Genomic DNA, 27,574 nt, shown 5'->3' with positions numbered 1-27,574 from the left:
TCTCCAAGAACCCATTCTTCTTCTAGCAGGGAAAGAAAGGGAGATTCCTTGTTGAGCTCTCTCTCCCCCCACCCCGGCGCTTTGGGAGGTTGGGCTGGGGAGATACAGTAAGTTCCTTTGGACCTGCTCCCAAGCAAGGCGGGCACTCAGGGCTGCTCTCACCCTTTTCCCACTGTCCTCCGCATTCCCCTCCTCCTCCTCAGTTGGGGCTACTACATATGGGAAGGTGGGAAAGGTGACCTAGATGATCAGAGGTCTGGAAGCCAAGCCTTATGAGGAACAGCCGAAGGAGCTGGGTATGTTTGGCTTCGAAAAGAGCAGACTGGTAGGAGATACGATAGCAGTCTTCAAATACTGTATCTCAAGGGCTGTCACCTGGAAGAGGGAACAAGCTTCTTTTCTCCTGCACTGGAGTAGGGTTGCCATATCTTGAAGAGCAAGAAAGGGGACAGCCCGAGCCGCTGCCAGCCTGTGCTGGGGAAAGAGGCACGCAGGGCCACCACTGCCATGAAGACATGTCCAAGATTTCCCAGACATATGGCAACCCTACTCTGGAGGGTAGAACTCGAACCAACGGCTTCAAGTTACAATAAAGGAGATTCTGACTCAACATACAGAAAAACTTTGTGACAGTAAGAGCTGTTCGGCAGTGGAACAGTCTCCCTCAGGAGGTTGTGGACTCTCCTTCCTTGGAGGTTTCTAAGCAGCAGTTGGAGGGCCATCGGCCATGGATGCTTTAGCTGAGATTCCTGCATTGCAGTGGGGTTGGACTCGATGACCCTCGGGATCCCTTCCAATTCTATGATTCTATGTTCCGACTGGGTGCTGTGGCATCGTACTAACTCCTAAAATTAAATCCAAAAGGACATCATTTGGTCCCTCTGACTCAATCTGATTGCAGGGACTGTATATTTAAGTACTGTACAGTATGTTCCTCCTACTGCATTCCAGCCTGACTCCTCCCAAACTCAGATTTATTGCCAAAGCAACAACTCGTGGACTCCAATCTCCAGGGCAGAGCCGTTCAAACTTTGGAGGCTTGGCATTGCAGCTTTGTGGCTTGAGCTCCTGGCTGTCATGGATGCACTGGAAGCAATATGGGGCTTGCTGCGCATTTTGCTCGCAGTGGCTCTTCTGGCTTTTGGCCTTTATTGCTGCTACATAAAATCAGTCCACATGAGGTATGATCACATCCCTGGAGCCCCAAGGGTGAGGTAAGAGGCTGGCAGGGTTGTGATACTTAATGAGAGACGCCGCAGGGAGGGGGGCTGTTAATTCTCTTGGACCTCCAAATCGTAATGTACAAACGTGTGCTAGATATATTGTGTTTTTCCTGTGGCCAGACTTTGACAGGAGGAGGAGGCAGGGTTGGCAGGACATTCCTGCACAGGAGGAGGGAGGTGGTGAGCTTTTCGCCTCAGGTGGCAGAACTTCCTGACCCTGGTGTTGCTGGTTGTAGTACCTGGAATAATAATTTTAAAAATGAACAGACATGCAAGTTTATGATCTCCCCTTTGTCACAGTGGGATGGATCATGGGCTGTTGTTTCTGGGATGAGTAATGCATGTTCCTTGGAAATTGGTGTGTGGAATCACATAGGCACTCCTGGTTTGACTTCAGTGCAAAATACTGTACAGTGGTACCTCGGGTTACAAACACCTCAGGTTACAAACATTTCGGGTTACAGACTCTGCTAACCCGGAAATAGTACCTCGGGTTAAGAACTTTACCTCAGGATGAGAACAGAAATTCTGTGGCAGCGGGAGGCCCCATCAGCTAAAGTGTTACTTCAGGTTAAGAACGGTTTCAGCTTAAGAACGGTTTCAGGTTAAGAATGGGCCTCCGGAATGAATTAAGTTCATAACCAGAGGTACCACTGTATGATGTTCTTCATATAGTTTCATAACATATAGTTTCTTTTTTTAAAAAAATGTTTTGCAGCTTTTTTCTTGGTCATGGGCCACTCATTTGGAAAATGGTTAAAAACCAGGAGCCATTTGCAGATCTCTTTCTGCAGTGGTAAGTTACTTTCAATTTTTCAGAGAGCTTGGTATAAGAGGCTATGACCCTCAATGCAAATTCAGACCAACAATCGATGTCGTCAAGAACCTTTGCCCCAGCTGGGCATGTTAGGAGAAACATAATTCACTACTGGCAGAATGGGAAAGTCCCAGTTTGTGCAAAACAAAGTTTTCCCAGAGTGCCCTATGGTTTGCCATAAAATTGGAGGAATGGCAAATTAAGAAAGGAATGTGCAGCCATCAACACAACTCTTATGTAGCACGAACCCAACCTACTTTGTACATTTCCATTAACTCTCTTGAGTAAAGGGAATCTAGAAATCACCAACTATGTTCTTGCAGTTTATTTTGCTTGTTGGTAATTTACAAGCGTTTTCTACAGCAAGGGCAAAGTTGAAAACTTCTACTTCCAGCCCATGAATGACTTCAGATATGAAATATTTTCCATATACCTGGGATAGGGTCCAATCTTATATCTGTCCCCATTTGAGGGCGGAGGGCACTATTTCAATAATATTCTTACCAGGTGGTGTTAGTGGACTATCCATGCTCTGGAGTTGCTCTTGTTGAAATTCAGCACTGCTCTGGAATCTCCAAAGGCCAAATCTCCCCCCACAGTAGGGCCTCCTCTTACTCCAATTGATGGTGGCATGTATTGTCCAGAAGGAGCAACTTGTTCACAAGATAAACTTTGCACAGACATGATCTTGGCAACATAGAATCATAGAATCATAGAGTTGGAAGAGACCACAAGGGCCATCCAGTCCAACCCCCTGCCAAGCAGGAAACACCATCAAAGCATTCTTGACATATGCCTGTCAAGCCTCTGCTTAAAGACCTCCAAGGAAGGAGACTCCACCACACTCCTTGGTAGCAAATTCCACTGCCGAACAGCTCTTACTGTCAGGAAGTTCTTCCAAATGTTTAGGTGGAATCTTCTTTCTTGAAAGCATATATTTTTTGTTCCAGTTTTTCAAAACATGATGCAACGTTCCATATAACTTGCTGTCTGCTTATCTCTGGCAAGCTTTCCTTTTCCTTTTGAAATACTTTGGATGACTTTCTCTTCCTAGGGCTGAAGAATATGGACCAGTTGTGCGTTTTAATATACTTCACAAAGCTGTGGTCTTCGTATCAAGTCCCGAAGGAGTGAAGGTATTGTCACAATTCTACAACTTCAGAGGTATAATAGTTTATCTAGGGCTTTTATTCCTTTTGAATGTGGTTACTGGAGATTCACTTGAATTTTGAGACCTGTGGTTTATTTGTGCACATGTGCAGGCCGACAACAGGTGAAGAAGTTTCAAAGTGTAAGTTGCTCCGGTAGACACTACATTACCACTAGGCTTCTAATACCTTCGACACTTCCAATAAATCCCATAGCTCTCACTTTTTCCTTAGACCCGCTCCCTCTAAAATGGCCTTCCCCAGCTTTTTGTCCTCCAAATGTTTTGGGCTACAGTTCCCATCAGACCCAGCCAGCATGTCCTGAACATCTGGAGGACACCAAGGTCAAGCACAGAAAACTGGTCCAGGTGCCAACATGATCCGTGATAAGGTCATGGAACTGTCTATAGTCACAGGGACTTCAACAAGGTCATAAAGGAGGTGGTTGCCTTCCTCCACCACCATTAGGCCTAAGGAACCCCAGACTTGTCTTGTTTCTAGCAACTGGAAGGCTCAAGAGGAAGGGCTTATCCATACTGGTCTTCTAACCACAGATACTGGTCCTGAAGGAGTTCCAGGGATAGCTTCATCATAACAAATCTGGGTTCATACGTGTATACTATGTTCTTGCTCTCGGACCTGGACCTTTTTTGGCACCGGGGTTCTCAAGGACGAGCGGTGGTGGTGACTCCACCTCCTTCTCTGACAGCCCCAGAGGTTCTTCAGCAGGTCCCAGATGGTCCCTCCAGTGGATCCTCAGGACTGGTTTCAGGGGACGCTGCCTGCTCCCAGTGGCAGAGGAAGAGGAGTGCAGGGGGAGCGCACCGCTTCCGGCAGCGCGATCCCGGTGGGGTGCAATCGTGGCTGCTCCCTCGCCCACACTGGGCGCCACACTTCCAGGATGCATGCCAGCCCTCCCCCCACCTGCTCTCCGCCCCCCCGATGCCGGAGCATGAAGCTCCACCACTGCCTCAAGGTCCTTGACCTGTGGGGTGTCTTGTATGTCCTCTGTGGGTTCCATGTCTGGTACCAGGTCAAGCATGTCTCCAAGTTGCTTCCCCTACCATGTGGACTGACCCACCTGCCAAGCAAAGCCCTGTGCAAAAGATCCGCCAAATTTAAGCAAAGTATTCTGAAATAACTACCCTTAATTGGACCCTGACCCCATTTGTAAAGGCAGAAGGAAGGTACCCCTCCCCCGCCCCCATCCTCAAATTTGAGCCCAGCACACTGATTTTAGAAATCAGTTCTCCTAAATTTAGCGCTTGATATTCTTAGTAAGGAGATTAACCAAATTTCAGAAAACTGACCAAAGGATTTAATTTTAGGAGTTCCTGTTGTCACCACAGTACCCAAAAGACCAAGAATATGAGCGTGCTTCTAATCTATTTGGAGAAAGGTAAGTTTATATAAAAGGAAGTTGCAATCAATAAGTATGACGAAACAACGGCCAATTTCCAGCCTGAAATCAATAAAAATAGGGACATCCTAAGGAAAAGCGGGAGATTCCATGATCAAATCAGAAATCGGGACTGCTTCTATAAATCCAGGACTGTCTCCAGAAAATAAAACTTGGAGGTAGGGTTGCCAGACTCAATAGTGGACAGGACTTCTGTGCCTTTAATTGCCCTGCTCTCTTTTGAGTCTGGAAACCTTCAAGAGAAACCAGTAGACCCTTTGCTTGGAAATTAAACAAATGGTCTGCTGGTTTCTCTTGAAGGTTTCCAGACTCAAAAGAGAGCAGGGCAATTAAAGGCACAGAAGTCCTGAACTATTGAGTCTGGCAACCCTACTTGGAGGGTCTGTGAAGGGTCTGTCTAGTCCAGAGTCAATGACAGCCATGCTTTTCAAAACTCATGGCCTGAAGAGATGGATTTGGAGCACAGAAACAGCAGGTGCAAAAAGGCTTAAGCACACACACACCCCAATTGAGTTTCAGTTCTAAATCCTTCCCCTGAAGCACTTTCCAACTTAAAACCTGTGATGTGGCTCAGACCTGAGCATATGCCTGTCATGTGTCCTGCATTTCCCCCCCCCCCCCCTCCACGTTGCTACACAGCCTTGTACCTAGATAGCTGTGGACGTTTTCCTGAATACTCCATGCAATCTGTAGCATTAACAAGAAGAGCCCCAAAGCGGCTCAGAAGAGAAATGGTTTACTAGGTACGCAGCATGCTCAGTAGATAGAAATACCAGTAAATCCACAATGTAGCTCAAAGGCTAACAGTTGGCAAATATTTATGCTGCAGTTTAAGGGTGGAAGATGTGGATACATAAACTTTCCCCCACCTGCCTGGCTTCTGTTAACCTGTGATCCCAGAGAGGCGATTGTTGCAGCTTGTGAAGGCAAACATATTTGGTACACTTTGACCTGTGAATCTGTGCTAACGAAGAATAGTCGAAACAGGGCCTTGTCCTGATTTTTACTGGAATTTACCTTTATTTGCCTTCAACATTGGGATTGATTCCCATTTAAACTTCGCATCACATCAATAAAACCTAGTGAAGACTTATTCGAAATCCATCTTCTTTTGGCCTGAGTTATTGCAATTTATCGTTTATTTCCGTTATCAAATGCGCCTAGGTAGTCGAACAGCTTCCTCTGCATGTATCTGTTGTTTTTCACAATTTTCTCTATTGAATTGGCAGACTGCCCTTTGCACCTTGGTTTCTGAATGTTTCAGAAGTCAAACGGTCTTCCGGAACGGATTACCTTTGAAAACCGAGGTTCCACTGTATTTTAGATCCCTGTCTGGCGAACCATGAGGTTAGGAGGAATATTTAGCAATGAAAACTTAGTGGGTAGCATTTTTTTAAAATGCCAAATTGTACCATATTTAAGAAAAGGCAGACATGTGAAAATTAAAGAGGGGGAGTTGATAAAATAAGAGTTTTGGTTCACACATCTAAGGCTCAGTTCCGGTAATCCTTCAAAACAAGGTTTGAAATATTGGAAACAGGCTGTTAGAATCATGTCCTCCCTTCTTCCTTCATGCATGCCAATCTCTTCCTTTTTCTAGTTTTTTCTAACCACTGTTTACCACAACTTCTGAATCAGGTAAACAATGACCAGAATTCATTCCAAAGCCTGGTTTCCAAAGCCTGGTGGCACATCCCTGATTCTCCACACTAGATTAGAATATGACATCTGAACTAGTCCATGAAGGGTATAATGTTTTTCTCCATTTCCCGCAGATTTTTAGGGAATGGATTAGTAAGTGATCTCGACCATGCCCACTGGTACAAAGAGCGGAGAATTATGGATGTGGCTTTCAGTCGAAGGTAAGGCAGAGAACACAGGCAGCTGCCTGGTGCTATGACCAGTGGTCCATCTTGCTCAGCATTCATCTACAATGGTTTGCCACAGTTCTCCAGTGCTTCAGATAGGAATTGTTCCCACCCTCCCAAGAGGAACCAGAGACTGAACTTGGGGCCTTCTTCATCTACTTTGTGCACAGAAGGTCCTAGATTCAGTCCCCCAGTGTCTCCAGCTGGAAAAGACTCCCTTGGGTCTCAGCTAAAGGTAAAGGTAAAGGGACCTCTGACCATTAGGTCCAGTCGTGACCAACTCTGGGGTTGCGCGCTCATCTCGCATTATTGGCCGAGGGAGCCGGCGTTTGGCTTCCAGGTCATGTGGCCAGCATGACAAAGCTGCTTCTGGCAAACCAGAGCAGCACATGGAAATGCCATTTACCTTCCCGCTATAGCGGTTCCTATTTATCTACTTGCATTTTGATGTGCTTTCGAACTGCTCGGTTGGCAGGAGCTGGGACCAAGCAACGGGAGCTCACCCCGTCACAGGGATTCGAACGGCCGACCTTCTGATCAGCAAGCCCTAGGCTCAGTGGTTTAGCCCACAGCGCTCAGCTACACAGCTGCAGAAAAATGTTCTAAATGTGTTGCGAAGTGCAATATACAAATGTAACGCTAGATGGCGACAATGAGCTATGCCAAATTCAATGTATTTTTCAAAACGTTTTTTAGAAAAAGCATTTTCACAACATTTTTTATATGTGTGTAGATACCAGCACTGAGAGTCTCTGCCATTCAGTGTAGACAGTGCTGAACTATATGCACCAGCAGTATGACTGGATAAAATAGCTCCGTATGTTCCTATGGATTTTATAAAAGAAATTCTTAATTAGGGGTGCAAGAAACTGCTCTGAAGGATTATTATGCAAGATCTTATATCTCATTGATATAAGAAATTCCTTAATTGTAGCTCTCAGAACACTTTCCAACGCTGCACAACTGTTAGACCTGTGAATTGATCTGCATATTCATCAGCTTTTTAAAAATAAAATAAAAAATTCAAAATGTATTATGAACAAAGATAGCAGATTTAAATCCTTTTTCAGAGCAGCTTCCCCTATTTGTTGTGGGTGTGGGCGTGCGGCTGTATCCATTGAAGAAAAAATGAGTTTTGTCCATGAAAGGCTAGACACATCATGCTGTGCGGTTCCCAACCTCACTCTCCATCAGTGAAATGCAGTGGAATAAACAGAGAACCTCACCATGCAATAATTCTATGGCATGCCATTCTGCATGCTGAGTGTAAAGTGCACCCTTAGCAAACCATCGCCAAAGCCAACAGTTTCCTTTGCATTGATATTAGTGCATGGATTGCCAACACATCTTGACATTGGGCAAGGCCGTCTTAAGCTTATCTGGCACCATGGTGCAAATATCCCTCCAGCGCCCCCCCCCATTTCCCTCCCAGTGGGCCAGAGGCAGAGCAGGGCAAGGTGGATCGGGGCGTGTGTGCAGTGGGAGCACTTGTGCACCTAAGCATGGGGCGACGGCGGAGGGCTCCCCAAGAGCGCCCTTATGTGGCAGCCGGCTGGCCAAGCCAAGAGCCCTTCTGGGGAAAAGCCAGCGGTGGGATGGGTGGGATTGCGTAGGGAGAGCTGCTGCTCGCCGGAGCTAGCCAGCACTCGGCAGGATAGTGCCCATGCTGGCCTGGCGACCATAGCTGCCAAGTTTTCCCTTTTCTCGCGAGGAAGCCTATTCAGCATAAGGGAAAATCCCTTAAAATAAGGGATAACTTGGCAGCTATGATGGCGACTGAGAGGTGGCCCGTGAGCCTTGACCTCCAGCCATCTCGATCCGCCAACGCGCCCTCGCCAGCCGCGCTACGAAGCACCTCCCGGTTGGGCACGCCGTGAGACTCCCGGCTCCTTTCCCTGGCAGGTTGCAGGCCCGATCCCAGCTGCTCCCGCCTCCCGCGGCTCCTCCTTCTTTCGCAACCTCGGCCAAAGGGGCTGTGCGGCGCTGCCGTTCAGGCGCCAAGTTCTGGAAGCATTTTGGGGGGGGCGCCTCCGCCATGCCACGCTATGCCCGGAGCCTCCTCCCTGCCGGAGGAGCAGCACTCTGCAGCGCTGATGGGAGGCTCGCGGCCGGCTTCCCTGCAACGGCGCCTTCAGCCCAAAAAGAGGCGGGCGAGGGCAGTGCTGCTGGCGGGGCTTCAGAATTTGTCGCCCTGGCGCCTTGTTCCAGTAGCCTCTATGGCTAAGACGCCCCTGGTTGGAAGGCCTCCCCCCTCAAGTCTAATTGCACCAGTCACCAGAGTCTTCCATCCTCATCTGCAGTTGGCTTCGAAAACTTGAATTGTTGCTTCAAGCCTAATTGGTTTTTTTTTAAAAAGAAAACTTTCCTTCTTTAAAAAAATTACAAAGAAAATCATCAAACATTAAAAAAGAACAAAATAAATAGACAAAAAAGGGACAAGAAAAAGAAAAATATACACATTCAATGCAAAGTAAATACAACTTAAATACAGATTAAAATTAAAATACTTCCAAATGATGATATATCGTTTCCTTTAGCTTTTATTTATTTCCTGTTTTCTTCTTATTATATCATTTTACCCCTCACGGGTGAGTCCTTTTCATATTACTATTCACACTCTCTCTTTAAACTATACGAGTTAATTTAGGCAAACTACCAATTTACCCTCTTTCTTCAGGTGTTCCTCCACTAATTTCCACTCTTTTTGAATTTTCTGTTTTGGTGTATTCCTTATGACCACCGTCATTTTATCCAAATTCATATATTCTATCAATTTGATTAACCATTCCTGGACAGATGGTACTGCTGCTGCTCCTGCGTACAATATTATATTTCTCCTATCCCTCGGTATATTTTCTGGTATCATGCTTAACAGAAACACTTCTGGGGTTTTTTTTTCCCTTTCAAATGTTGTTTTTAAAATACTTTTCAATTTCTCATAGATCTTATTCCAAAATTCTTGAATTTTTTTACATTGCCACCAACAATGCATAAACGTTCCAACCTTTTCTTGGCACTTCCAGCATTTATTGGCTCCTGTCTTATCAATTTTACTTAATTTCTCGGGGGCCATCTGTAGGTCATTTTCAACATATTTTCCTTTATTGCCGTGCAAGCTGTGAACTTCATGCTTTCTATCCAGAGCCTCTCCCATTGCACGCTATATATAACTCTGCCAATATCCTGTGCCCATTTTATCATTACACTTTTTACTTCCTCATCCTTGAGGTTCCATTCTAACAAAAAAAAAATCTAGTAATTTGCTTATCTGTATTTTTAACTTCAGTCCTGGTACGCACCAGCGACACATATCCAGAGATTTGTGCACACTCAATCAGCAGAGTATGGCAGAAACGATGTGGAGCTTAGGTGTGTGCATTCTAAGTAATTTATTAAGCAATATATACAGAACAAAGCAATCATGGCATCCCCTCACATATTCTCCAAGAGAGAGAGAGAGATAAGTACAAAAGTAAAATGCAGCAAAAGAGATAAGACTAACTTCCGTTCTCACACTTTCCAATAATAATAATAACAATAAATTGGACAGTTACCTCACTCGCTTGATGGGAACCTTCAATGACCAAGCAGACAAACTTATAGAGGAGCTGGAGGGAAAAGCCGACGGAAAAACTGAAGTCGATATGCTGAGCCTGCTGAGTCGAGTGACCCTGGACATCATTGCAAAGGTACATGCTAGATCAATTTCCTGTTGTTGGACTCCGACTCCCATCATCCCTGATTTTGCTCTGGGAGATGGGATTTGGAGTCCAACAACATCGATCAGACCACAGGTTCCCCACCCCTGTTTTAAATGTTATGCCTGCTGAGTTCAGCTCCACCACAGAGAATTTCTTTTTTATTAAAGCACAGACCATGACAATAAATTATCAGTTTTTGTCAAATTAAAGTACAGTACTAATGTCATACCGATTATGATTAAACCCTTTGTAAACAAAAGAACTAAAATTACTTACCAAACATTGAACAACCATTCTGTATTTTTGAAATCGCCACGTCCATCTTACCATAATTACTAAAAAAAAAAAACCAGACAAGTTCATGGTGCTTTTAATTTATTTTATTAATTCAAAATGTCTTGCGTGCTCTTCATTGTAACAATCCCAGAACAAAGTACATAAAGGGTTTTAAAATAGAACACACACAAAAAAACACAAAAATATACAATTGTCACGAAATTAAAAAACGCCTGCTTGGCTGCTTCTTGGGAAAAAAGCAATGACAAACCTAGACGGCATCTTAAAAAGCAGAGACATCACCTTGCCGACAAAGGTCTGTATAGTTAAAGCTATGGTTTTCCCAGTAGTGATGTATGGAAGTGAGAGCTGGACCACAAAGAAGGCTGATCGCCGAAGAATTGATGCTTTTGAATTATGGTGCTGGAGGAGACTCTTGAGAGTCCCATGGACTGCAAGAAGATCAAACCTATCCATTCTTAAGGAAATCAGCCCTGAGTGCTCACTGGAAGGACAGGTCCTGAAGCTGAGGCTCCAATACTTTGGCCACCTCATCAAAAAACTCCCTGGAAAAGACCCTGATGTTGGGAAAGATTGAGGGCACTAGGAGAAGGGGACAACAGAGGATGAGATGGTTGGACAGTGTTCTCGAAGCTACGAACATGAGTTTGACCAAACTGCGGGAGGTAGTGGAAGACAGGAGTGCCTGGCGTGCTCTGGTCCATGGGGTCACGAAGAGTCGGGCACGACTAAACAACTAAACAACAACAACAACCTTACAGGAGACATTGGGATAGTAGTTTAGAGAAAATCCCTGGAGAATAGTGCGAGGGAGTGGAAAGTGGCTAGCTGAGAGGGCTCCTCCAGCAGAAAACTAGTGTTTGTTGCAACTGCTACTTAATAAAACAACCATGTTAACTATGGTCTCAAGTTATTGAACCCAAAGGTATTTGTGGACGTGGCCAACCTTAACAAACAGTAATAGTTAAACAAACTTGCTCTGGCCTGAAAGCTCGATAAACACCCAAGCAAACAAGCATAGCTGGCACTGAAAACTAATCAAGGTTGGCACCAGCTGCACTGCAAAGAGGAGGGAGTTCCCTAACTGGGATACCACCACTGAGAAGGCCCTCTCAAGTGTTGCTGCATAACATGCTACAGACAGCTGCGGCATTGCTTTGTAAGCCCCCAAACGGGAACAGAAATGATTCCTGCAAACGGCTCCCAAGGAAGACGTTCAAGCAGGGGTAGGGAACTGTATCCAATCAGCGGGCAGGATCCACAACTGTCAGTCACCTGGTGTTTAGGGAAGTTTTTAATGTTTGATGTTTTGTCATGTTTTTAGAATTCTTTTGGGAGCTGCCCAGAGTGGCTAGGGAAACCCAGGCAGATGGGCAGGGTATAAATATTTATTATTGTTGTTGTTGTTGTTGTTGTTGTTGTTGTTGTCACAAGGGTGACTATAGGGCACTCCCACTGCACCAGCCATTCCTGTCCATTAATATGGTAATACAAGGGTTTCTACAGCAGCCCCTTCCCAGACCCTCAGACCAACCTTCTCATTTTTCTGAATGTTATCAGGTGGGCTTTGGCCTAGAACTGAACACTGTCTATGATGACCAGACACCTTTTCCACGTGCCATATACATGGCCCTACAAGGACTATCCAAATCTCGCATTCCTTTTTTCGAGGTGAGTGCAGACATTTATTTATTTTCATGTGAACTCGCCCTATGCAAAGATTTTGCTTGTAAAGCTTATTCAGGGGGTCTCCAAAATCCTAGAATTACGCCTGCCTTGCGGAATGTTTGTAACTGGGACTGTCTTGTGTTCAGAGAGCAGGGACTCTGGGAAACGAGAATTTGGATTCAGACTATTTGTTGCCTGGGGAAGGAATTTTTAGAGATTGGAGAGTAGTCTGATGCTTGGTGGATGATAATGTGATATTGAGCTCTCCTGTTGCAAGCACCCCTTGTGAGGGGAGAGAGACTTTCTGTTCTTCATCAGGCAATGACGCTTCCACCTGCCTTGCCCCACCTAGCCTCTCCCAGACTTTGACTTTGAGAACAGCAGCTGGGAAGAGAGGAGTACAGGGATATTTTTAAAAAATAGTTTTACAAGCTGTGCTTCTTTGTTTCTCAATTTGATCCTTTTACATGGTTGTGTATGTTTTGTGGTATTTTATGCATTGTGATTTGCTGTTACTTCTGATTGCTAATTCTTTTTTTGGTCGAATTGTTTAATTTTTATTTGCTGGTGTGCTGGTGTTTAATTTTACTGTTTACTATTAGATTCAGATGGATTGTTGAATGTTGCTTTGTTGTTAACAACAACAACAACAACAACAACATATTATTATTATTATTATTATTATTATTATTATTATTTATACCCCGCCCATCTGGCTGGGTTTCCCCAGCCACTCTGGGTAGCTTACAACAGAATATTAAAATGCAATAATCTATTAAACATTAAAAGCTTCCCTAAATAGGGCTGCCTCCAGATGTCTTCTAAAAGTCTGGTTGTTGTTTTTCTCTTTGACATTTGATGTCATTTATTTGATGTAGGTTGTTTATTTTAAAGTTATTGTGACTTTTATATTGGATCAGATGGTTACTATTAAGGTTTGATGTTTTATTATGCTTTTATGTCTTGGAAGAGTGGCTTGGGCAACCCAGCTAGATGGGCAGGGTACAAATGAGATGTTGTTGTTGTTGTTGTTGCGGTGTGGCAGTGGTCCACAAATATTCCCTCACTCTCACCAGGAGGTCAGTGCATCTGGCAGCTGGATGTGAGGTTTGTAGTTGGTACTGGGAGGCAGAGACAGAATAGGGATCTTGCTGGTATACAATCCATCCCACAGCCCAACAATCTCCCTGACTGAGCGGGAAAACACATTCTCTGTTACAGTATTGGAGCCTCCAAGGACATTAGTTCTGGAGCTCTGCGCATTCTGTGCAGCCATTTCGTTGCAGTCAGAATCAGAGGAGCCTGGGATGTATAGAAATAGTGTATAGAAATTTGTGGACAGCTGGATGATCCCCAGCTTCTAATGTGGGCTTAGAGTTGTAGGAGATTAGCAGCCAAACCTAACAAATGTGGGACCCAGGTGGCGCTGTGGGTTAAACCACAGAGTCTAGGGCTTGCTGATCAGAAGGTCGGCGGTTCGAATCCCTGCAACGGGGTGAGCTCCCGTTGCTCAGTCCCAGCTCCTGCCCACCTAGCAGTTCGAAAGCACATCAAAGTGCAAGTAGATAAATAGGGACCGCTCTCACTCAGATACTGAAGGGTGCAGGTAAACGGCGTTTCCATGCACTGCTCTGGTTCACCAGAAGCAGCTTTGTCATGCTGGCCACATGACCCAGAAGCTGTCTGCGGACAAACGCCAGCTCCGTTGGCCTATAGAGCGAGATGAGCGCCGCAACCCCAGAGTCGGACACGACTGGACCTGATGGTCAGGGGCCCCTTTACCCTTTAACAAATGCATATTCTTGCTAACTAGCTTGAGAAGGGGTTAAGTCCACAGAGCTGTATTGCTGATAGGCAGGTGTTCAGACCATACAAATACAGTTGGTAGGGAGGAATCTGTGTGATGTCATTTCCTCTCCTCTCCTGTAGAGTAAGGAGCATACAGTACTTCCTGTCCCCCCCCTCCTCTTCCACCCTGATTGGATGCAAACATGTCTCTGCTTGCTGCAGCTTTTTTTTAAAAAAGATTTTTTTTCAATTTTTCAGAAATATTTTGACATAAATACAATTCAACATTTCCCAACAAATAGATGCTTGTTCCAGCTTTAGGCACATGCCTGAAGCTGGTTATACTGTAAATATCAGTATTTAGCCGCATAGCTGACTTTGCTGTGAACCCATAAAGCAAGTAAATCTTTTATTTTTAAACTTACTGTACAAATTGTTACCTGATTCTTTCTTAAGTGGGGTAAGAAGGGGGAAGCCAGCTTACTCCATAGCTGGACTTGCTCAAAACAAGGTTTTACAATCTGATCCCTATGCTTTTAATTTTGCTGCCAAGGATGAGATTTTAACCCACACACGTGGGTGCCTGGAGGGATAATTTGCAATCAATATATATCCTCTCCTACCCAAAGGAGTTTGACCGGTATACAAATTCTGGGCTTCTTTTCAGCCGAGCCAGTCCTCAAGGAAGCTTGCAAAGAGAAAAACCAAATACCCCACTATTATTAAGCCAGCAAATATTAATGAGCAATTCAAACCTGTTGTCTGTTTTATAGTACATGCCATGGAACAGAAAAGAAGTGAAAGATGCTCAGGAGAGCGTAAGGCTGCTACGTCGTACCGGGAAGGAGTGTATTGAACAGAGGCGTAAGGACATGCAGGATGGAGAAGAGATCCCGTTGGATATTCTCACTCAGATACTGAAGGGTGCAGGTAGACGATGTTCTTTTGTACTTACCACACGTGAGTGTCTCCAACCTTTTTGGGACTGGGAGTGCCACACTGTGGACCCCACAAGTTCATATTTAGCTGCACAAAGTGGTTTACAGCCCTTTGTTTCAACTGAACATACTACAGTGGTGCCTCACAAGACGAATTTAATTCGTTCCACGAGTCAATTCGTTTTGCGGAAAATTCGACTTGCGAATTGCGGTTTCCCATAGGAATGCACTGAAATGTCTTTTTTTGCCCATTGTTGTTGCTTAGTCGTTTAGTCGTGTCCGACTCTTTGTGACTCCATGGACCAGAGCACGCCAGGCACTCCTGTCTTCCACTGCCTTCCGCAGTTTGGTCAAACTCATGTTCGTAGCTTCGAGAACACTGTCCAACCATCTCATCCTCTGTCGTCCCCTTCTCCTTGTGCCCCCCATCTTTTCCAACATCAGGGTCTTTTCCAGAGAGTCTTCTCTTCTCATGAGATGGCCAAAGTATTGGAGCCTCAGCTTCAGGATCTGTCCTTCCAGTGAGCACTCAGGGCTGATTTCCTTCAGAATGGATAGGTTTGATCTTGCAGTCCATGGGACTCTCAAGAGTCTCCTTCAGCACCATAATTCAAAAGCATCAATTCTTCGGCAATCAGCGTTCTTTATGGTCCAGCTCTCACTTCCATACATCACTACTGGGAAAACCATAGTTTTACCTATACGGACCTTTGTCGGCAAGGTGATGTCTCTGCTTTTTAAGATGCTGTCTAGGTTTGTCATTGCTTTTCTCCCAAGAAGCAGGCGTCTTTTAATTTCGTGACTGCTGTCACCATCTGCAGTGATCAAGGAGCCCAAGAAAGTAAAATCTCTCACTGCCTCCATTTCTTCCCCTTCTATTTGCCAGGAGGTGATGGGACCAGTGGCCATGATCTTGATTTTTTTGATGTTGAGCTTCAGACCATATTTTGCGCTCTCCTCTTTCACCCTCATTAAAAGGTTCTTTAATTCCTCCTCACTTTCTGCCATCAAGATTGTGTCATCTGCATACCTGAGGTTGTTGATATTTCTTCCGGCAATCTTAATTCCGGCTTGGGATTCATGTAGTCCAGCCTTTCGCATGATGAATTCTGCATACAAGTTAAATAAGCAGGGAGACAATATACAACCTTGTCGTACTCCTTTCCCAATTTTGAACCAATCAGTTGTTCCATATCCAGTTCTAACTGTACCGTGTTTCTCATATTATAAGTCATGTCTTATATTAATTTTTTCCTCAAAAAAACCCGACATGGCTTATTTTTGAGGGATGTCTTATTTTTTAAAAAGTGCACGCGGGCGCTGTTTGCCGGGCTTGTCAAGCCCAGCAAACAGCGCCCGCCGATCTTCGGTGACAGGCGGGGGTGGGCGGAGAGCGGAGAACGATCTCCGCTTCCCCCCCACCCCCGCCTGTCACACAGCACAGGTCGGCGGGCGCTGTTTGCCGGGCTTGTCAAGCCCAGCAAGGAGCGCCCGCCGATCTTTGGTGACAGGCGGGGGTGGGGGGAGAGCGGAGAACGATCTCCGCTTCCCCCCCACCCCCGCCTGTCACACAGGACAGGTCCGAAGATCGGCGGGCGCTGTTTGCCGGGCTTGTCAAGCCCAGCAAACAGCGCCCGCCGATCTTCGGTGACAGGCGGGGGTGGGTGGAGAGCGGAGAACGATCTCTGCTTCCCCCCACCCACGCCTGTCACACAGCACAGGTCGGCGGGCGCTGTTTGCCGGGCTTGTCAAGCCCAGCAAGGAGCGCCCGCCGATCTTTGGTGACAGGCGGGGGTGGGGGGAGAGCGGAGAACGATCTCCGCTTCCCCCCCCCCGCCTGTCACACAGGACAGGTCCGAAGATCGGCGGGCGCTGTTTGCCGGGCTTGTCAAGCCCAGCAAACAGCGCCCGCCGATCTTCGGTGACAGGCGGGGGTGGGGGGAGAGCGGAGAACGATCTCCGCTTCCCCCCCACCCCCGCCTGTCACACAGGACAGGTCCGAAGATCGGCGGGCGCTGTTTGCCGGGCTTGTCCAGCCCAGCAAACAGCGCCCGCCGATCTTCGGTGACAGGCGGGGGTGGGGGGAGAGCGGAGAACGATCTCCGCTTCCCCCCCACCCCCGCCTGTCACACAGGACAGGTCGGCGGGCGCTGTTTGCCGGGCTTGTCAAGCCCAGCAAACAGCGCCCGCCGATCTTCGGTGACAGGCGGGGGTGGGGGGAGAGCGGAGCACGATCTCCGCTTCTCCCCCACCCCCGCCTGTCACACAGCACAGGGCCGAAGATCGGCGGGCGCTGTTTGCCGGGCTTGTCAAGCCCAGCAAGGAGCGCCCGCCGATCTTTGGTGACAGGCGGGGGTGGGGGGAGAGCGGAGAACGATCTCCGCTTCCCCCCCACCCCGCCTGTCACACAGGACAGGTCCGAAGATCGGCGGGCGCTGTTTGCCGGGCTTGTCAAGCCCAGCAAACAGCGCCCGCCGATCTTCGGTGACAGGCGGGGGTGGGGGGAGAGCGGAGCACGATCTCCGCTTCTCCCCCACCCCCGCCTGTCACACAGCACAGGGCCGAAGATCGGCGGGCGCTGTTTGCCGGGCTTGTCAAGCCCAGCAAACAGCGCCCGCCGATCTTCGGTGACAGGCGGGGGTGGGGGGAGAGCGGAGAACGATCTCCGCTTCTCCCCCACCCCCGCCTGTCACACAGCACAGGGCCGAAGATCGGCGGGCGCTGTTTGCCGGGCTTGTCAAGCCCAGCAAACAGCGCCCGCCGATCTTTGGTGACAGGCGGGGGTGGGGGGAGAGCGGAGAACGATCTCCGCTTCCCCCCACCCCTGCCTGTCACACAGCACGGGTCCGAAGATCGGCGGGCGCTGTTTCCCGGGCTTGTCAAGCCCAGCAAGGAGCGCCCGCCGATCTTCGGCTCTGTCCCCCGATGCGCTACGGCTCGGGGAAGCAGGCAGGGAGCTCCTGCTGGGTCCCGCGCCTTCGCCTCTCGCTCGGTCGGGGCTTTGCGATAGTGCTTATTTTCGGGGTATGTCTTATTTTTCACCAACCCTTAGAAATCCTGTCATGGCTTATTTTTTGGGGATGCCTTAAAATATGAGAAACACGGTAGCTTCTTGTCCCACATAGAGATTAAATTTCAATGCATTCCTATGGGAAACCGTGATTCACAAGATGAATTTTTCGCAAAACGAATTCATCTTGCGAGTCACCATCAGATCGCAAGACACATTCGTTTTGCGAAAAATTTGTCTTGCGAGGCACCACTGTAGTTTCAAGAACATCTTAATTACTCACGATTACGACTGCAGTAACTGAGTATGCAGCCTTCATTGTAATTTCCCTTAGATGTTCATAAGCAAAAGGGGGGTATTTTCTCCCCATCTGTACTGCAGCGAGTAGTACAAGAAGCAATGACGTTTAATTCTAAAGAACTGAGTTTGGCTTGCTTGTTAGGGAAACCACCATAAACAGATATCATCATCATGAGGTTGAATCCTGACAAGACAGAAGTACTGTTTGTGGGGGACAGGAGGTGGGCAAGTGTAGAGGAGTCCCTGGTTCTGAATGGGGTAACTGTGCCCCTGAAGGACCAGGTGCACAGCCTGGGAGTCATTTTGGACTCACAGCTGTCCATGGAGGCGCAGATCAATTCTGTGTCCAGGGCAGCTATCTATCAGCTCCATCTGGTACTCAGGCTGAGACCCTACCTGCCTGCAGACTGTCTCGCCAGAGTGGTGCATGCTCTAGTTATCTCCCGCTTGGACTATTGCAATGCGCTCTACGCGGGGCTACCTTTGAAGGTGACCCGGAAACTACAACTAATCCAGAATGCGGCAGCTAGACTGGTGACTGGGAGCGGCCGCCAAGACCACATAACACCGGTCCTGAAAGATCTACATTTGCTCCCAGTACGTTTCCGAGCACAGTTCAAAGTGTTGGTGCTGATCTTTAAAGCCCTACCTCGGTCCAGTATACCTGAAGGAGCATCTCCACCCCATCATTCTGCTCGGACACTGAGGTCCTCCACCGAGGGCCTTCTGGCGGTTCCCTTGTTGCGAGACCCAAGTTGCAGGGAACCAGGCAGAGGGCCTTCTCGGTGGTGGCGCCCGCCCTGTGGAACACCCTCCCATCAGGTGTCAAAGAGAAAAACAGCTACCAGATTTTTAGAATACATCTGAAGGCAGCCCTGTTTAGGGAGGCTTTTAATGTTTAATAGATTATTTTATTTCATTTTTCTGTTGGAAGCCGCCCAGAGTGGCTGGGGAAACCCAGCCAGAAGGGTGGGGTATAAATAAATAATAAATTATTATTATTATTATTATTATTATCATCATCATCATCATCATCATCAGAATGTGTTACAGAAGGTGATCATCTGGCCGCTTCATACTAAATTGATAGAAGTCTCCAGGTAGACTCATAAACAGCATAATGCAATAAGCTAAAACTTGGACATAACTAGCTATGAAAAACTAGGACTAGGTCCAATACCTTCCCGCCAACTTCTTGCTATTGTTAGAACACTCCAGGAGTTATACTTCTGCCCAGAAAGGTATGTCAGATTTTGCTCTTTGTTTTCCATTACAGCACAAGACGAGGGCTGCAACAATGAACTGATGTTGGACCATTTTGTCACCTTCTTCATTGCAGGTTTGTAGGTCTGCTGCTCCTTAGATATAATTAAGAAGATCAGCCATCCAGAACTTCTGGTATGTTTAGCCAATGCAGATAAAAATAGTATTGAGCATAGCTGTCAAGTTTTCCCTTTTCTCGCGAGGAAGCCTATTCAGCATAAGGGAATTTCCCTTTAAAAAAGGGAGAACTTGACAGCTAAGGATTTCACACAGATTTTTTTCTGGAGCTGACTGTACCAACTGGATTCATATCTTGATGTGAATAATAATAATAATAATACTGTACCTATTTCTATCCAGGGTCAGTCGCTGTTGTGCCTGACAAGTTTGTAAGAAACAACTTTGAAACTTTGCATTGCTTCCAGCCTTGGCGAACTGCATTCATGTGTCAAGGGGTGTGCTGCTTTCAGATTCACCTCTCACTCAAGTTTAGCTTTTTACCAGATGGACTGAAAGTCGGTTTTATTAGTGGGTGGAGGAAGAAGAGAAGGAAGCTGGCCAGCACTGGAGATGTGCTGGAGCAGAGATGCTTACCTAACCTCCCAGCAGGTGAGTCGTTGCTGCTTACTGGGAAGGGTGAGGTGGCGACCAGGTCAGCAAGCTGCAAAAGCACCAGTGGAACCAATCTGATTCTCCTGCTGGTGGATTTGCACTGTGTTGCTCTGCTCAGTTCCTTGCCCCATCTCTTCCAGGTAAGCAGCAACAGCTCACCTGCCAGGAGGTCAGGTAAGCATCTTCACACACAAACCCCCAGAGCTGCTCACATAGCAGCAGGCTAAACTATCACTCGGATTCCACCAGGAGACACTGTTCCATCTCCAGAAATCAGCCTTTGGAAAAAGAAAATATAATAATCTCATATTTTGCTGCTTGTTTCTGTTGGAAAGTAAGTTCCTGCCATTATGCACGAGCCACGTTAATCAGGGCTTCTATCTTTTATCAGAAGACTAATTCCGATCTATATGGAACAACTGATTGGTTCAAAATTGGGAAAGGAGTACGACAAGGCTGTATATTGTCTCCCTGCTTATTTAACTTATATGCAGAATTCAGCATGCAAAAGGCAGGACTGGGTGAATCCCAAACCGGAATTAAGATTGCCGGAAGAAATATCAACAACCTCAGATATGCTGATGACACAAACTTGATGGCAGAAAGTGAGGAGGAATTAAAGAACCTTTTAATGAGGGTGAAAGAGGAGAGCGCAAAATATGGTCTGAAGCTCAACATCAAAAAAACTAAGATCATGGCCACTGGTCCCATCACCTCCTGGCAAATAGAAGGGGAAGAAATGGAGGCAGTGAGAGATTTTACTTTCTTGGGCTCCTTGATCACTGCAGATGGTGACAGCAGTCACAAAATTAAAAGACGCCTGCTTCTTGGGAGAAAAGCAATGACAAACCTAGACAGCATCTTAAAAAGCAGAGACATCACCTTGCCGACAAAGGTCCGTATAGGTAAAACTATGGTTTTCCCAGTAGTGATGTATGGAAGTGAGAGCTGGACCATAAAGAAGGCTGATCGCCGAAGAATTGATGCTTTCGAATTATGGTGCTGGAGGAGACTCTTGAGAGCCTCATGGACTGCAAGAAGATCAAACCTATCCATTCTGAAGGAAATCAGCCCTGAGTGCAACTGGAAGGACAGATCCTGAAGCTGAGGCTCCAATACTTTGGCCAGCTTATGAGAAGAGAAGACTCCCTGGAAAAGACCCTGATGTTGGGAAATATTGAGGGCACAAGGAGAAGGGGACGACAGAGGACGAGATGGTTGGACAGTGTTCTCGAAGCTACGAATATGAGTTTGACCAAACTGCGGGAGGTACTGGAAGACAGGAGTGCCTGGCGTGCTCTGGTCCATGGGGTCACAAAGAGGCACACAAGACTAAACGAGTCAACAATTCCAATTTTATAGTTTGCTTCCTACCACACTCTGTCATGTTCTGTGGTGTAGAGCCAGTGTGGTGTAGTGTTAAGAGTGGTGGACTAGTAATCTGGTGAACCGGGTTCGCTTCCCTGCTCCTCCACATGCAGCTGCTGGGTGACCTTGGGCTAATCACACTTCTCTGAAGTCTCTCAGCCTCACTCACCTCACAGAGTGTTTGTTGTAGGGGAGGAAGGGAAAAGAAGATTGTTAGCCGCTTTGAGACTCCTTAGGGTAGTGATAAAGCGGGATATCAAATCCAAACTCTTCTTCTTCTTCTTCATCCTGCAGGTCACGACACCTCTACTACCCAGTTAAGTTTCACCATAATGGAGCTGTCACGAAACCCTGAGATAGTTGCAAAGTAGGTGAACAGTTCGTCTCTCCATTTGTCCATGCTGGTAGTTTTACGAAGTTATAGCTTTTCACTTTTTAGAATATTTGAGACTGGGGAGGTGAGTTCACACAATTTTTCCATTCAGACCAGCACTCACTGCATGCGAACAAACGTAATGTGAGGAAACTGTGGCTATAGAGTAGTGGATGTAGAGGTGAAGTACTTAATATCTACTAAAAATCTGGGGATCTTGACAATATTGGCAAGTACCCAAGTTCAGGTGCATAAGATGTGTGGGTAAAGATATGGTCCTAAGGCGTCTATGTACGAATTTGTACAAATGCTCCACGCAGGCCACCATTCTATTTTTCTGACTGCAAAGGAGAGGTTGCCAATGAAATCTTCTGATTCACAGACTTCAGGCTGAAGTAGACAATGTCATTGGTGTGAAGAGAGACATCGCCTATGAAGATCTTGGGAAGCTCCAGTACTTATCTCAGGTACACTTGGAGAACAAATGCAATGATAAATTGTATTTGAAAAAGAAAAAGAAGAAGGAGCAAAGGCACAAGTAACCCAATGCTGCTCTCAACCCTTTTGGCTCAGCAATCACTAGTGAGATTAGGGACTCCTTCTGACGATCTGTTTATTCAGCATTTATCCAGATTTGTCTGAACAAAGCTTATGACGCAGTTCAGTTTTTATTGAGCATTCGTTCCCATTTGTTTACAGGTTGGTTCTATGTCAATGAGCATTCATCCTGAATTGCTTGCAGGGTGTTTACCTGTCTTCCCGTTAATCATTCATTCATCCCAATACATTTGTCTGTAACTTTCCAAACCAGAGGTGAGTTCCCGGTCAAAGGCAACGAGCCGGGCTTGAGGGTCAGTGCCCTGGAGGTTCTAACTTGCATTGAACTCTGCCCATCCTCAGCCACCCATCCCATCCGTTTCTCCTTTCCTGCCCTGGCAACTGGCAGCAGCAGGAGCAGGGCAGTGTCAGGAAGCCGGCCCGCCATGGCACCCACCACCTGAGAGGTGCCGGAGCTATGCTCCAGCATGCCCTGGCTGAAAAAAACAAACCCTGGTTTGAAAAGCAGATGAGCAACCCTGGCTGTGGTGGTGCAAAAGACATTTCTTCCAGTTCTCAAGAATTATAAGACTTTTCTTACTGGTGGGGAACTAAGGCTAAGGGAAATATACTTGCTGAAAACCACCAAGCAGGTTTGAGCATGAGCTGGAGACGAAACTCAAACGTGTTTGGTTTCCAGCTGAAAGCCCACCCTTCCTATCTCTCAAATCACCATAGCTGTTAAGTAAAGAAGTCCCTTTACCAGCATGGTGGAATTGTGGCTCAAGCCATTGTTATTATCCCAGGTTCTCAAGGAAACCTTGCGCTTATACTCCCCGGTTCCCATTGTTCCTCGCTGGACAGGGAAGGAAACCATCGTTGAAGGAGTCAGAATTCCAGCAAACACAACTCTGATGGTGAGTCTGTCAAATGGACTGTGGTGAATGCTTCTCTCAAAAATATTGGCCTTCAGCACCAAACCTCCCAGATCCCCTGATGACATGTCTGCATTAATTTTTGTTTAAGTAAATCTGGGGCAGCATTATGTGCCATAGTTGTGAGCATAGCTGCCAAGTCTCCCGTATTCCCCGGGAAACCCCCATTTTCCCAGCTGAAAAAACGGATTCCCCCCCCCCGGTTTATTCTGGCGCGACGGCCATTTTGGAACTGGGCGGAGCATACTCAGAAGCGACTTTTGATGCAGCTCTGCCCAGTTCCAAAATGGCTAAAGTGCGACTTCTGGCGCGGCGGCCATTTTGGAACTGGGCAAAGCAGCATCAAAAGTCGCTTCTGAGCATGCTCCACCCAGTTCCAAAATGGCGACAGCACTACTTCCGGTCTGCTACTTCCGGTCCAGTCCCTTATTTCTCAGACAGGAACTTGGCAGGTATTGTTATGAGGGAAGAACACAAGGAAGCTGCAGAAGTCTAGTAGAAGCAGTCACAAAATTGAGCATGCTCACAATCTCATCTTGAAAGTTCCCTCCCTTTTATACCTTAAAAAAAAAAGCAATTTCCAAGCCCTTATGGTGGCAAAGATTTGCTTAAAAATATGTGGCCCAGTGGAAATCACAGAAGCCAGCGGAGTGGCTGAGGTTACTAAGAATTCCAGGCGCCAGAAAGCAAGTTTAAGTCTGGGTGCTCTGTGTAGTCTTGCCCACATGCCTACCAAATCCAGAATCCAAACCGCTGCCTTAGTAGCACCGAAGTGACCTCCCAAGGGCAAAAGCCTGGGCAGTGTGTATGGACCAATGCATACCTAGATTAGTTGCCTTGAGACCCAGTGTGGTGTAGTGGTTAAGAGCTTCTTCTACAAGGCACCATCCAACTGCCTTAGGGACTCCACTCCGGATTTGTGTAAAAACAGGTCTTAAGCATCTACATTACAAATTTTCTAAAGAAACACTTTTGCCTTTGGGCCGCTAGGTGGCAACCAAATAAACATGTCTTTATAATAATGAATACGGTCTCAAATCCTCACCAAATGTTTCATTCCGAAAAGTAATATAACACCCCCCCCCACTTCTTTTCAATAAGCTTGTTCTCGGACAAGATGCTTTTCCTTGATTGGGTATAATATGTTGACTAATAAATTATGGCACATCCCATATTCTAAAAAAAACCCAAACCCTATTCAGATAGAATATGTGAGGATTCTTTACCCCACTAAACAGGTGTTGACATATCAGCTGAGATCCAAAGGACAAGGATCATTTCTGTATCCGCATTGTCAACATATGTTTTCAACAATATTAAGAGTATATTTATCAGATTCATTCTTAATTCAAAACCTGCAATTTCTTTAATGCATTCCACCACTGAACACCGGACATTTTGGATTTTGCAGTATTTTAAAAAAAAATGCAAATATTTTTTACTTAATTAATGGATTGATTAATACACCGCCCCTCATCTGAAGATCACAGGGTGGTTTGCAACATAAAAATAGAAAATGAAAACAAAAAATACATAAATAGTCTGGCATGTGGGTGCTTTAGTTGAGAGGTGCTCAGATGCCATTGGAGGATGAATGCAAGGTCTAAATAATTCTCTTTCAGATTCATAGATATCAGTGTTTTGTTTATCTCCAAACATTTGCTTTCTGCTTTCTCCAACACACACCTGTGACTATTTCAGCCATGTGTCAAAACAGCACCATGAGTTCAATTTTATATTAGGGATTGAATTAAATTTAAAAACATTTCCAGCTAATGCTGATATAAATGTAGTAGATGTGACTTCAGGGCATATGTAGGAACGACCAGGAAGTGATAACACCATTTCATTAAAACCGTGATATGAGGGTGTGATGTGCAGCTGCCTCTTGCTGTGAATGACAAATGTTTTTGCAGCTTGCTTTGCATTTATTTACAAGTGCAAATGATTTTCTCCTCTCTTGCCAGTTTAGTCAATATGTCATGGGACGCATGAAAAGGTTTTTCAAAGACCCGCTTATCTTCAATCCTGACCGGTTTAGCAAAGACCAACCAATGTAAGTTTCTGTTGCAGCATTTTAAGGGAAATTGTGCTAAACGTTCTTTCATTTGTTTGCTTTGGGCTGTATCCAACAAATGCATCCTGTCAATTCCAGAAATTTCAGTTTTTTGCAGTGGGACTTTCCCTTGCTTTCCTCTTCAAATCTGCTAGGGATTGGAGGAATCCCTAGAACAGATTTAGTGGATGCACACAGGGAGAAGAAGCAGCGAAAGTTGGTTGGTACAATCAGAAATCCTTGTTTTGAGAGGGCACAGTCTTTAATGCTATATGCTGGATACAACTCTCTAATACAATGCATATTGTCTAGTCAATGTTAGAAACTTGGTGAATGTTGACATTCTTAGGTAATTCTTAGGATTTTAGGAGACATGCTGGAAAATGTCAGAACAAATTATAACATGAAGCTCATTTGAATGGCCTGTATGGATAATTGGGAATACATATGACTTTGGAACATGCAGTTGAAGTGGCCAGCTGGCATTAAATTTACTCCTAAATTGAAAGGTTATATATATATATATATATATATATATATATATATATATATATATATATATACACACACATTTCCTCCTGGGTTTCTTAATTGCATAGGATTACCAGCAAATGTACATTCACATAATTCTGATGCTACGATTACTTGGTTCCCAGAAGAAAAATGGACTGCTTTTTTTTACTTTAAAAGTAGCTTGGTCTGCAGAAATTAACATGTGAGCTTTTCACAACATAGAGTATTATCAATCGGTCTCTGTGTTAAGTTGCTTTTAAGTACAAAGGAGCCCAAGACGCTGCCTGGGCAAGACATATACAAGCAATGCTGACACAAAAAATATACACTAAGTAGAATAGAAGCATTGCCACCCCACCCCACCCCACTCACCATGCCCCCCTCCACCTCTTTCCCCCTTTTCTTCCTAATGTAACACTAATGTCTCAACAAATGAAACTGATCTGTAGAAAGTGTATCTTGAAAAAAGAGACATTGCACATACTTTTGTTAACCAAGAAATCTTTATAAAAATATGTTTAAAAAGGGGGAAAAAGTACAAAAAAGAAATGAAAAAGGAGGCTGTAAAAATGATTGCCATTGCTGTACCGAAAAAGTGGATCAGGTATGCTCTGTAAATCAAAACTCCTAAGCAGATGGAGTGAAGGCAAGGTTGCACTGAAGCCATTGCTAAGGACGCTGTCCATACAAAACCATTTCAATAACTCTTATCTTGAGATTCCTGCATTGCAATTCTATGATTTTCTCTCTCTTTATTGATTTTTTAGGCCATACTTTTCCTACTTCCCATTTTCCCTGGGAGCTCATACCTGTATCGGGCAGCTATTTTCACAGGTAAGGCTGTGACCGTTAGGATTTCCAAGTCCCCTCTTAAGTGGCACCACTTGCCCTTTTAAAAAGCCCAGGGCACCAACAGGTGGTGCAGCTACGGGCACCACCTTGGAGGTTTCTAAGCAGAGGTTAGATGGCCATCTGTCATGGATGCTTTAGCATTGCCGGGGGGGGGCTGGAGTAGATGACCCTCGGGGCAGGTCCGGCTCTAGGGGTAGTCCCGGTGGCGTGGGGCGCTGGGGCTGGCAGGGGGGCGCTGTGCAGCAGAGCCGCGCGGAAACCATGCTGCACACTGCGCCCGCCCACCAGGGCGGGGGCACCGGAGCAATCTCCACGCCACAGCACCAGGGCGCCTGACCTGCTTGAGACGGCCCTGCCTCGGGGTCCTTTCCAACTCTGCAATATTCTGTGATTTTACCTTGCTGCTCCAGGAGCCTCGGCAAAAGGACTGGTGGAATAGCAGGGTACGATGTGTAATACGGTAGTTTCAGAAATGGTGTCCCACAGCCCAGCCTTCCCCAGCTGGTTGGAAATTATATACGTACAGTGGTACCTCTACTTACGAATTTAATGCGTTCCGAACGCACATTTGTAAGTCAAAAAAAAAAGTAAGTAGAATCCCATAGGAATGCATTGGGAGAAAAAATTCGTAAGTCAAAGCAACCCTATCTAAAAATTCGTAAGTAGAAAAAATCCTATCTAAACCACATCCAAGATGGCAGACGGAGCTCCATTCGTAAGTAGAGTTATTCGTAAGTAGAGGTACCACTGTATAGATTTTTCAAAAGTCTGTATCACTTATGGGCCTGTAATTTTTTTTAAAAAAAAATGAGTCAAATAAAAACAAACTATTAATTTTTTTTCAGCGCTCACGATTTCTTAGTCCAATAGATTTTTATTTATTTATT

General features: G+C 45.9%; 1 protein-coding gene across 4 annotated transcripts in view; it reads left to right on the top strand.

Annotated features, from left to right (window-relative positions):
• The window catches only part of LOC118080655 (cholesterol 24-hydroxylase), a 29,654-nt gene that overhangs the window by 567 nt on the left and 1,513 nt on the right, over window positions 1-27,574 (top strand). The window contains exons 1-14 of one of the 4 annotated variants that reach the window (XM_060271923.1): window positions 92-1,181; window positions 1,942-2,019; window positions 3,095-3,176; window positions 4,517-4,587; window positions 6,384-6,470; window positions 10,027-10,165; window positions 12,035-12,145; window positions 14,704-14,860; window positions 19,455-19,517; window positions 21,716-21,788; window positions 22,177-22,261; window positions 23,138-23,248; window positions 25,234-25,322; window positions 26,603-26,669. In XM_060271923.1, coding sequence (XP_060127906.1) covers window positions 1,078-1,181; window positions 1,942-2,019; window positions 3,095-3,176; window positions 4,517-4,587; window positions 6,384-6,470; window positions 10,027-10,165; window positions 12,035-12,145; window positions 14,704-14,860; window positions 19,455-19,517; window positions 21,716-21,788; window positions 22,177-22,261; window positions 23,138-23,248; window positions 25,234-25,322; window positions 26,603-26,669 — 1,317 coding nt within the window. In that variant the 5' untranslated portion in view covers window positions 92-1,077. Of the gene's footprint in view, window positions 1-90; window positions 1,215-1,941; window positions 2,020-3,094; window positions 3,177-4,516; window positions 4,588-6,383; window positions 6,471-10,026; window positions 10,166-12,034; window positions 12,146-14,703; window positions 14,861-19,454; window positions 19,518-21,715; window positions 21,789-22,176; window positions 22,262-23,137; window positions 23,249-25,233; window positions 25,323-26,602; window positions 26,670-27,574 lie in introns of those variants that run through there. The other 3 variants (XM_060271921.1, XM_060271924.1, XM_060271925.1) reach the window with 3 other exon arrangements.

Source organism: Zootoca vivipara, chromosome 1, assembly GCF_963506605.1.
Source record: "Zootoca vivipara chromosome 1, rZooViv1.1, whole genome shotgun sequence".
Taxonomy (NCBI): domain Eukaryota; kingdom Metazoa; phylum Chordata; class Lepidosauria; order Squamata; family Lacertidae; genus Zootoca; species Zootoca vivipara.
This window is presented reverse-complemented; position numbering and strand designations above follow the sequence as displayed.